The sequence below is a fragment of the Scylla paramamosain genome, chromosome 43 (genome assembly GCF_035594125.1).
Source record: "Scylla paramamosain isolate STU-SP2022 chromosome 43, ASM3559412v1, whole genome shotgun sequence".
In the NCBI taxonomy this organism is placed as follows: Eukaryota; Metazoa; Arthropoda; class Malacostraca; order Decapoda; family Portunidae; genus Scylla; species Scylla paramamosain.
This window is the reverse complement of record NC_087193.1, coordinates 759225-771553: the sequence shown is the minus strand read 5'-3', so window position 1 is coordinate 771553 and position 12329 is coordinate 759225. Positions and strand designations below refer to the sequence as shown.

Sequence of the window (12329 nt, the reverse complement as noted above, 5' to 3'; positions counted from 1 at the left end):
CATTGCACCTAATAGATGTAGTTTCCTATCTATTTAGGAATTGTACTTAATCATTGGTAATCATTATCTTTTTTTATAATCACAGCAATATGTGATTATAATCATAATCTAATCATGAACAAAAATGAAAAATGTTCATATTAAAAAAAGTAAACTAATCCTAATTTAATTACAATCAAAAAAGCATTCTAGACCATAATAAAAAACAAATCATAATTTTTTGATAATCATGCCCATGAATGGTGGATGTTTTTAATTTTCATGGGGCATTTCCTTTCATATGTGTTGTAATGATCACTGCCTGTTTTCTCCTTTCATCATGAGAGCCAGAGGCCTTACATCAAATTGTTTTGTGAGATGTGGAAGATATCTGGCAGCCCTCATAACCCACCAAGTAGAAAACCCACACTCACACATTACAAAAAATGTAGTGGTGCAAGAGAAAACTCAGATTGTAAAAGCAAACTAAAGAGTAAAAAAGACTTTGGATCTTTGGATAAAGCTGCAATTGGAGGAATGTTGTATGCAATTACTTATATCTTGGATATAATAAATACATCATGATACACCTATTTGTACAGTGTGTGTGTGTGTGTGTGTGTGTGTGTGTGTGTGTGTGTGTGTGTGTGATGTAGATGTAACTGGGGAAGGAGAGTACATGGGGGCAAGGAGAGAGAGGGGGTAGAAATGCAAAGGGAACAGATGGAAGAACAAAATGGAGTATTATACCTCAGTATTTCCTTTCTCCATCTAATTCTTCATTCACTCCTCACTGTTGCTTATTCTCTCTACTTTCTGCATATATACCCTCCCTCCCTCCCTCCCTCCCTCCCTCCCTCCCTCGCTCGCTCGCTCGCTCTTCATTCACTCCTCACTGTTGCTTATTCTCTCTACTTTCTGCATATATACCCTCCCTCCCTCCCTCCCTCCCTCGCTCGCTCGCTCGCTCGCTCTTCATTCACTCCTCACTGTTGCTTATTCTCTCTACTTTCTGCATATATACTCTCTCTCTCTCTCTCTCTCTCTCTCTCTCTCTCTCTCTCTCTCTCTCTCTCTCTCTCTCTCTCTCTCTCTCTCTCTCTCTCTCTCTCTCTCTCTCTCTCTCTCTCTCTCTCTCTCTCTCTCTCTCTCTCTCTCTCTCTCTCTCTCTCTCTCTCTCTCTCCTCTCTCTCTCTCTCTCTCTCTCTCTCTCTCTCTCTCTCTCTCTCTCTCTCTCTCTCTCTCTCTCTCTCTCTCTCTCTCTCTCTCTCTCTCTCTCTCTCTCTCTCTCTCTCTCTCATTTACTTTTTGTAATGTTTGATCAGTGTGGTATGACAGTATTAATTTTTTCTTAATTTTCACAGGTAAGTTTTGTCGTTACAGCTGGAAGGATGAATCTACTGGAGTGCTCTGGAGCACTGTATATTACGCCACTGGATCTTTATCCCTTATTCTAACTTTTTACATATTTTGTTAATTCCTAAATATCCTATCCACCCAACTCTATGTTTGTTTCTATGTATTATTAAAGTTTATCTATCACCTTACTATTACAACTTTGCTATGTCTTCTATAAACAATGTAAAAATATCTTATGTGCCAATTTTTGTTTTTCATTCAAAATAATGTTTGTTAATTTTCAAGGAAAATAAATAAGGTAGATATTGTATATTTCTGTTTAAGTTGAACTTAATTCAGAGCTAGTACTCAGCTCAGGGTCACAGCACATGGTTTAAATTATTAGGGTTTAGTTGTGTTTCTCCAAGGGAAGGTTGTTGCAATAAGATAAGAAGGGGCAATTTATAAGTTTTCTCTCTCTCTCTCTCTAGTATTATGATAGATATACCTCCCTTGAGAGTCTGCGTTTTAGGGAGAGCAGCAGTTCTACCTGTGCATTTGTGATACGAGTGTGTGAGTGGGGTGTATGTGTTAGCTGTTCTGAAAAAACAATATACTTCAAGACTATAGTTAAATGAAAAATACAACCAAAAATAAAAATAGAAATTAGCAAAGTGGTCAAGCCCAGTATCTATTTTTTCTTTTACTTTATTTCACCCCTTCTCTTCCCACCCAATTTCTCTTAGCTAGCTTTCTTCTTCTTCCCCACCCCCTTAAAAAAAAAAAAAAAAAAAATTGGTGTGAATAAGAGCACAGGGGGCAGAGAAAGGATGAACACATTCAGAGAGAAATACATTAAAAAAGGAGAGAGAGAGAGAGAGAGAGAGAGAGAGAGAGAGAGAGAGAGAGAGAGAGAGAGAGAGAGAGAGAGAGAGAGAGAGAGAGAGAGAGAGAGAGAGAGAGAGAGAGAGAGAGAGAGAGAGAGAGAGAGAGAGAGAGAGAGATGGGAGGGGGGGGGAGGGGGGGAAGTGCCTGCAGCCACCACCTGGAACCATTATGTCTCCTGCCCAAAGCCATTATTCTACCCAGCAAGTCAAATTTTCACATGCTTTTTTTGAGTGTGCCAAAATTTGTGTACCTTATATCTAATAAATCACTTTCATCTACTCTAATATTTCACATAAAAAATTTTCATTCATTATATAAATCCAGATTTAGGTTTCTGCCTTTTTTATAATGTTAATTTCTGTCCACAGTTTAAGAGTTAAGGACACTGCTGTCACTGTCAACGCATCACAAAGAAACATGTAACAGTACAGGCAATTCTCATGTCTGATTGGAATATGAACTGCATTGCTGCAGTTCATGTCCAGGCCTGTGATTCCCAAACAGAAGGAACACTGAACTGAAGTCTACCAAGGACTGTGTCAGCATGCCCTGGATGTTAAGGGTTGTCACTGGAGAGGAGACTGGTTTACAGGCAGCTTGTGACTTTTTTTTTTTTTTTTGTAGAGATAAAGCTGCATCCAAAGAGATGCCATTTTGACAGTGAAGGAGATTCAGCACAAATTGCAGGTGCTTGACACACTTCCAAGAATAAGACTGCCTAATTGCATTTCAGCTATGTTAACTGTACTGTGAGTGCATTGCTAGTCTGGGATTTTTTTTTTTTTTCCCCTGAAGGGGATGGTGTCCAAACTCAAATGTACTGTACTAGTCTTTTCTCGTATGTAGGCCAAGTCTCCAGATTTTGTGATACCAACAAATACAACTAACAAAGATTTTTCAGTGTTTTACTTAGGACTGACAGGTTGAAGTCAGTAGCCAGTGGTCTGGAACACATGGCATCATTAACTGACATATGCACACTAAAGTTAGTTCCTCAAAACACTGTTTTCTATCTCATAATTCACCTTATGTTATACCAGACTTTGTGACATGCTAAACCTGCTCTGAGTTAATGGCCTGTTGTGTGAGAACAGCACAATGGACATCTGGCAGCTGAGACCACAAACTATAAGTTGTGATGTCTCAAACTGCTATGCCATGCAATAAACTTGAAACTTGAATTATGGCTTCCCCTAGGACATAGAGTAAACTAAAAGGCATATAGGGAAATGATTGTTCCTTACTATTCAAAAACCCAAAACAGATAATTCTGTACTATGACATATATATCCTGCATTTCCCACCAAAAGTGATTAACGCTTTGTATCTGACGTATTCATTCCTGATTGTTCTCTAGGAGTGATGAGGCTTGATAAAATTAGCAACCATTACATGGAAGGCACAATGCATGAACAATGGTTTAGGAACAAAGCTAGGGAGACAAGACTGAGGTGGTCTGAGCATCTACACATCTCACTGCAACACAACCATATATTCATTGCCACACATCCATTCTTCACAGCTCATATGCCACAATGACATCCACCTTGTTCAGCTTCTCACATCTACCATGACCACTTTATTATGTTCACAGAGGAACATTATCTTATTTGGTATTTCCATCTTCCTATGACTGAAAATACTTTATGAGCAACATGTAGACACCTCTGGAGCTACATTACCCTTTTCTATAGGTAATCTGTTTCTTTATTCTCTGACAAATTTTTGGCCTGTCTTGTATCAACAAAGTCTACTTGCTCCAAGCACCCCAAGTGTCTGGGGCCAGCCTGAGCCTGCCCCTCCCCAGTCTTACCAGGTGGTGGATGACTGTGCTGTTGGCTGCCTCAAGAGCCGTGGTGTCAAGAGTGGTGCCCTCATGGGCAGCTGTAACAGTGCTGTCATGGGTGATGGTGGTGTCCATCATGGAAAAGAAGGCCTCAACTGGGACCTCCTGTTCAGGGTGCTGTTCTGCTTTCTGCTTCTGTAATGGCAAAAGCAAATTACTGACACAATGATAGCAATGCCAAAATATGTGAATTAGATCTTGAGAAAGCAAATAAAAGCTAAAATCAGCATATCTCTGACGATTAAGTCACTCTTGCAGCAGTGCAGGATACCATTAAAAAAGGTGGGTAAGAACTGCAGCACTGGCTGTAATGACATTAAAGCTACACAAAAAGGCATCAAGCATTGAAAAAAATTATTCAGATTCCTTTTATCCTCAGTTGAAAGAAAAAAAATGTAAACCAACAAAAGGGAAGTAGGAATGTACTCAGCAGTTTTTTTAACCTACCCTAGCTGTCTATTCCACTCACCTTTTTTGGTGATGGACTGAAATACATGAGTCCACTGCCCCGCCTCACGTCCTCCCCGTCACCCTGTTCCTCTTCCTGGCCTCGCCTGGAAGATAACAGTGTGATTGATATCTGCATAACATTCAATAATTTTTAATCAACAAAAAATTTGGGTGAGATGCACACAATATGCATAAAATTTACATAATTTTGTAGTTTTATATGTATTAAGTCTTGCACAATCCTATTAGTTCCCATTAATCTCTGAAGAATCTAGAAAGATGCTATATGTAGTGTATGTATGGCAGGAGACCTGAACAATCACTGAGACAATACTGACAAATCAAGTAACAATTAGTAAGTGTTTACAATATGAGTGTGTATAAAAGATAATTTTTAACTTGAGAAATTAAATAAACAGTTATAAAACATGAGAACTCGTGAAACTGAAGCTTTTTAATCAATTTCAAAGACAACCAAATCAAGACAATCATTATACTCCCAGTCACTGTCATCATGCACTGTTTCTATCATGAAAACAAATAGTGCAGTACAAAGTGAAGTCTTGTGAGTTATTTTAAAGCTTCCTAATGATTCAGCACTAACAATCTGATTACTAAGTCTATTCCATTCATCTACCACTCTATTTGAGAACCAATTCCTTCATATCTCTTTTTTAAAGTCTAAGTTTCATTATTTCTTGCACTATCCTAACTACTGACCCTGAGAATTTTGCTTATGTCATCCTTGTTATATCCCCTACATCACCTCTGTTAGGTCCCCTCTTATCTTATGCCTCTCCAAAGAATGTAAATTTAAAACCTTCAGTCTTCTTTTTGTAAGGAATACTCCTTATCTCCTGAATCCTTTTTGTCATCCACATTTCTACTGATTCTACAAGTAATAGACCAATATTATCCTTCCTATAATATGGGGACCTAAAATGCACAGCATAGTCTAGATGAGATGTGAACAGCCATAAATATGACTGCGAACTTCTACTTTTCACATTCAAAAGTGCTTCTATCTGGTTTTCTCTGAAGGAGATGAGAACTATAACTTTTTTTTTTCTGATCTTATATCTTTTTTGTTTTCTGATCTTGCAGCAGCAGCAGCAGCAGCAATGGTAGTGGGGGTAACCAGGGTTGGCATTAAAAAAAACCCACCCAAAAAAAAGCCCAAGTGCTTTTTTTTATATTTTACATAGCAAAATTTACTTCTATATCACACTTATAAATAATGGCTATGTACACATATACATAAAAAATATAAAAGTAGTTAAGCCTGACCCATTCATTTCCTCGTGTGTGTGTGTGTGTGTGTGTGTGTGTGTGTGTGTGTGTGTGTGTGTGTGTGTGTGTGTGTGTGTGTGTGTGTGTGTGTGTGTGTGTGTGTGTGTGTGTGTGTGTGTGTGTGTGTGTGTGTGTGTGTGTGTGTGTGTGTGTGTGTGTGTGTGTGTGTGTGTGTGTGTGTGTGTTGTGTGTGTGTGTGTGTGTGTTGTGTGTGTGTGTGTGTTGTGTGTGTGTGTGTGTTGTGTGTGTGTGTGTGTTGTGTGTGTGTGTGTGTTGTGTGTGTGTGTGTGTTGTGTGTGTGTGTGTGTTGTGTGTGTGTGTGTTGTGTGTGTGTGTGTTGTGTGTGTGTGTGTTGTGTGTGTGTGTGTTGTGTGTGTGTGTGTTGTGTGTGTGTGTGTTGTGTGTGTGTGTGTGTTGTGTGTGTGTGTGTTGTGTGTGTGTGTGTGTGTGTGTGTGTGTGGGGGGGGGGGGGGAGACAGAGACTATGGGGAACATCATATCAAGCAATGGTATGCAGCTTATCCAAGAACACACACCCAAACACACACACACACACACACACACACACACACACACACACACACACACACACACACACACGTGCATGCACGCAAGCCCACGCACTGGCCAGCTGTTTAGACGCGGGTGCTCGAGCTCCTGAAGATACAAGCAACTGGATCTGGACAAAATAACAATTGTATATGCAGAAGTGAGAGGGGGTTACAGAGTCTCCTGTCTCCAAATTTAATACATAAAAGAGTATTTTGAGGTTAAAAGAAATGGAAGGAAAGGAAGATCTAGGTGGCACCACCGGTTGTGATGTGTTTCTAAACAAACCAAGTGAGGGGGTGAGACAGAAGGCACATTTTATTGAAACCCCTGTGGGCTTGAGATAATTGGTGGAGGCAAGTGGAGAAAGGGATTTTTCAGGATTCAGAGAAGAGAAAAGAAATATGAGGAGAATAATCAGTGTAGAGAAAGAAATAAGGTGCATGAGGGAACTGATCTCTGGCATTCTGGAAAACCAGGACAGACTTATTATGGAAAACAAAGAACTGAGAAAGAAGTATAGTGAATGTGAGAGTGCTCTAAAGATAAACAATGAGAGAAAGAGGCAATGGAGGAGCTAAAGAAAGAAAATGAGATACTCAGGACTAAGTGTAATTAATGGATATGAAGTAACTCTGCAAGGGCTGCAACAAAAGGTGGAGGATAGTGCAGGAAAAAGTGGAAGGGGCAATATGTGAAAAGAAACTGGAGGAACTGAGAAACGCCTGGAAGAAAGAATATGAGGATGAAAGAGTTAGCTTCAGAGGTGGTTAAAAAACAAATACAGGAAAAGACCAAGGACACAGTAATTCAGGTAATTAAAGAAAAGGAGGTTTTGGTGAGAGACACAGTGGATAAGAAAAAATGTATGGTCTTTTTTGGATTGCAAGAGAAGAAAAACCCAGTAAAGTCTGCCAGAGAGAGAGAAGAGAAGTTGGTAAGGAAAATTATTACAATGGTCCAAGATGAGGAACAGGGACTAGAATGAGAAAAGGAAGAAGCACATAGAATTGGAAAATATAGTGAAGGAGGTAAAAGACCGTTAAAAATGAGAATGAGATCCCAAGTTGCAGTAGAGGAGATCCTAGCGAGAACTGGGAAGCTGGCTGAAAGTTCACAATACAAGAATATTTGGGTAAAAAGAGATATGAACTTGGAAGAATGGGAATAAGAGAGGGATCTGAGAAGTGAAGCCAAGGAAAAAAACGAGAGAAGGACAGAAACTGAGAAGAGTAAATTTTATTGGAGGGTACTAGATATGAGACTAAGGAAATGGTATATTCAGGAAAGAAAACAAGAAATGAAAGAACCACAGCAGCAGACAGACAAATTGCATGTGGTGGGAGAATTAGTACATTAAGAGTAATGTATACAAACATAGACAGGTTACTTTCAGGTGTACTGGAAGTGAGAGATTACTTAAAGGAAAATAGACCAGATGTGTTGTGCCTGACAGAGACAAAGTTAAAAGAAGTCCACTTAAGCTTTAAGGAAGAGGGATATAATTATTGGAGGAGATAGAAAGGGAAAAGGAGGAGGAGGAGTACTGATAATGGTTTGAGATGATATATATATGTGGAAGAAGTGCAATATGGAGATGGCATGGTGGAGGTCATAAGTGTAACAATCAGGACCAGTGGAAGAGAAAGGAGGAGGATCACATTAATGTATGTGTCACTGAAGACTAATATGTGGAGGCTGGAGGAACACAAGGAAATGCAAAAGGAAATGTTGAAGTGCCTAGACAACATGATAAGGACAGTAAAATACTACTAATGAGTGACTGCAAAAAAACTGCAGAAATATGTACTTGTATATAAAGTAAGGAGGAGCAAACATATTTGGTATAATGCCATATGTGCAGAAGCTAAGAAGAGAAAGGATATAGCTTGGAAGAATCTGAAGAAGCAAAGAAATGAAAAGAATAGAGCAGTATAAGGAGACAAGGAATGAGTATGTTAGAATAAGAGAGGAGGAGAAACAATTTGAAAAGGATATGGTAAAGAAATGTGAAGAAGAGCCCAAGCTTTTTTATAGATATATCAATGGAAAGATGACAAGCAGAGAGACTATTAACAAGATATTACAGGAAGGAAGGATATATCAAACAGCAGAAGAGATGAGTGAAATTATGAATGAGTTTCAGGTCTGTGTTCAACGTGGAAGCGGGTTTTACAGAACCAAACAAAGAGGTGAGGCAGGGGGGTTACAGGAAGTCTCTGTGCAAAAAACATGAAACTGGCAAATTGTTAGAGAAGTTGGATGTCAGGAAAGCATTGGGGCCTGATGAAGTGTCAGACTGGACACTAAAGGAATGTAGAGAACAAGTGGTGGAGCCAATTTGGGATGTGATTAACGGCTCACTGATAGAGGGAAGAGTACCAAGAGAGTGGAAGAGAGCAAATATAGTGCCAATACACAAAGGAGGAAAGAGGACTGAGTCACTAAATTATAGACCAGTATCAATAACGAGTTTTGAGGGCAAGATCTGTGAAATAGTGATTAAGGAAAAGTGGGTGAAATATTTGGAAGAGAACAAAGTTATAACAAATAGTCAATATGGTTTCAGAAAAGGAAGGTCATGTGTGACAAATTTACTAAGTTTCTATACAAGAGTAATAGATGAAGTACAAAACAGAGGTGGGTGGATAGATGCAGTGCACTTGGGCATCAAAAAAGCTTTTGATAAAGTTCTACATAAAAGATTATTGTGGAAGATGGAACCTATATGACTGAGAGGGACAATGCTAAAATGGATAAGAGACTACTTAAAGGATAGAGAAATGAGAACTGTGATCAGGGACACTTGTTCAAGTTGGAGTAATGTAACAAATGAAGTACCACAGGGGTCAGTGTTAGCACCCATTATGTTCCAAATATACATCAATGATATGCAGGAGGGCTTGACCAGTTATATTAATCTGTTTGCTTATGGTGCAAAATTGTTAGGAGTAATAAAGGGCCATATTGATTGTATAGAGTTGCAAAGAGATATTGACAAGATTTATGAGTGGAGCAAGAAGTGAAAATTGGAATTCAGTGCTAAGAAATGCCATGTGATAGAATTGAGAAAGAGTAAAAGACCTGCATGAGACTATAAAATGGGGGAGGAAGTAATAATGAAGAGCAAGGAGGAAAAAAAACCAAGGAGTGGTTTTTCAAGATATCCTAATCCCAGACATCTGGCTCAATGTACAGGATATTAACAAATATTAGGGTGGCATTTCATTACATGGATAAGACTATGACAAAAAAAAATTATAGCCACTATGCTATGTCCCAGACTGGAATATGCAGCAGTGGTGTGGTCTCTGCATATGAAGAAAGACATAAAGAAGTTGGAAAGAATTCAGAGGGCAGCTACAAGGATGGTACCAGAGCTGAGAGACCTAACGTATGAAGAGAAGTTGAAGGAAATGGAACTGCCAACTTTGCAAGTTAGAAGAGAAAGAGATCTAATAACGATGTATAAAATAGTTAACTGCATTGAGAAGATAGACAAGCAGGATCTGGTGTTGCTGGAAGAAGATGAAGCTGGATGGACGAGAGGGCACTCAGAGAAGATCAGGAAGAGTCAGTGTTTGAGGGACATCAAGAAGTACAGTTTTCCACATAGAACTGTGGATATCTGGAATGGTCTAAATGAGGAGGTTGTTACAGCACCAAACGTGCAGAAATTTAAGGAAATTCTGGATAAATACAGGTATGGAGACAAGACACTATGAGCCCTGCTTGAATCCTGTATTATACAACTAGGTAAACACACACACACACACACACACACACACACACACACACACACACACACACACACACACACACACACACACACACATCTCATAAACTGATCATCTCTTGCCAGCTGTGTGTGTGGCAAAGCATGATATAAAGTGAGACTGGGAAACATTAGACAATGCATCACTTGACCAGCATGGTATAACTGACAACTCATACTGGCATCCAGCAGGCCCAGCCAGCCAGGGACCCCAACAAGTGATCTTTACTTTATGGTCACCAACATATCTCTAAATTTTTCATTCACTATTTACCTGTAGCTCATCAATCTTATGCATTATTTTACTTTATATAATCTATATTAGTGAAACTGTAAGTGAAGAATACATTCATTATCTCATTTCACAGAATTGTTGATTTGAAAGGGCTACCAACATTAATCTTAGCCCCTGTGGTGAACCCCAGGCATGGGAAGGGGATGGGATTGTTCTCACCTACTCCAGCCCCACAGGTGAGGATGGGAATGGAAAGGGGAAGGGGGATATTAATTAGCCCTAAAGGCCCCTACTGGAAAGGGACAGTTTCATGGATCACCATAATACAGCCCAGGAGCTTAGGTATAGCACAGCTGGCCAAATGCATTCATAGCAAAGCCTGACTTTAATTCAACTGCTAGATATAAGCCTCTTCAACTTTCTTCACACATCATGCAATTAACCAGTACATCCCAGCAACTCACTGGAGCAGCTGCTGAGCCAAGAAGGGAGCAAGGGATTGCCGGCCAGACACCAGAGGATCAAACTTGACATACAGGGAGTTGCGAACTAAGTTGTGTTTGTCTCCCTCAACTCCATGGGTTTCCAGAGCATCCAACTCCTCAGGATTGTTGAAGACTGTGAGGGAGAAAGTGTATGCAGTTATTGGCATGGAGAAAAGTGTATAGTAATCCTTTTCCTCTTGGGTTCAAGAAATATAAAGTTGACTTATAAAATCAAGGTTACAAAACTGCACTCTCTTTCCCTACTGACCTGATTACTGATTCAATTCCATTCATCTAACACTATTTGACAAGTTTCTTCCAATTTTTTTTATTATTTAATTTCATAAAGCTTAAATCTATTACTTCTATTCCTGTTCTAATTACTGACCCTGAAGATTTTGTTCACATCACCAATGCTATATTCCTTATGCCACTTAAAGACTTCTATCAAATCCCCACTTCACTGAGGCCTCTTCAAGTGGTCAGTTACAGCATACACTTCATTTTTTCCTGCAGACTTTAGTTGAGGTAATGGGGCACTGCAATGTGGTGGTGAAGGTTGTTGTTCACTTACTAACAAACAATCTGATATTGCCAGCAACCAGTGTTTTCAATGCCTCAAAGTATCAATATTCTAATTATAGCCCAAAACCATCTTGCTAAGTAACCTTGGATATCCTTATTAACGTCATGAATGTGATGCCTATTTTGCCAAGTCACCAAGTATGAATTTTTCAGCAAGTCTGTTTGCAAATATTAATGGCATTAGAGACATGCCTACATTAGGAGAATAATTTGAAGCTTAAACAAAAAAAATATAACCTAACAATAAAACAAAAATATGGACATCCACAAGACTGGTACACCACCCAAAGCCACAACACACATAAACTGACTGTTGGTGGTCAGAGGCAGAGACCAGAACATGGAACACAGGGCAAGAATGGCTCCTGCCAAAGTCCAGCAATCTGTAACTGTTAACTCATTCCTACTGGTGGAGCTGGTAACACCTAATGTGACTGAGTTTTCCTGCTTGGCTAATCAAATCTGGACTAGCTTCAGCATTAAAATTTTGGTAAACTATAAATGGAGAAATCCTTGAAGCAGTCAAGCAGAAGAGGCAGTAGGCACCTGCCAAAACAACAATTACTTCCAGTGAAGTCTGAAGCACTAGATCAGGGGATGCTGTGAACTTATCAACAACCCAGTTGTGATCTCACTAAATATTTCCCTTTGTATCTCACAACACAAGGGGATAGTCACAGTCTACCCTCTAATGACAACTCTCTTTCTTCACACAAAACTACATGCACCTAATTACATCTACACCCTTCACTCAAAATCCTAAATTAAATATAGCAACTTCTACATAACCTTGGATCCCCCATCAGGGGAAGGGACCACAAACTCAACGTTCCCAGGTCGGACTGCTCTCCTGATAAGTGTCTTGACTTCTGCCTCAACTTTTTCTTCATTAACTTACGGAACATTCAC

At 39.4% G+C, this 12329-nt stretch overlaps 1 protein-coding gene across 2 annotated transcripts in view; it reads right to left on the bottom strand.

Annotated features, from left to right (window-relative positions):
• The window catches only part of LOC135093484 (microtubule-associated protein futsch-like), a 96409-nt gene that overhangs the window by 28978 nt on the left and 55102 nt on the right, over positions 1-12329 (bottom strand). For both annotated transcript variants that reach the window (XM_063992763.1, XM_063992764.1), the window contains exons 7-9: positions 10815-10968; positions 4521-4605; positions 4019-4186 (exon numbers count right to left, since the gene is read on the bottom strand). In XM_063992763.1, the coding sequence (XP_063848833.1) occupies positions 4019-4186; positions 4521-4605; positions 10815-10968 (407 nt within the window). The remainder of the gene's footprint in view (positions 1-4018; positions 4187-4520; positions 4606-10814; positions 10969-12329) is intronic.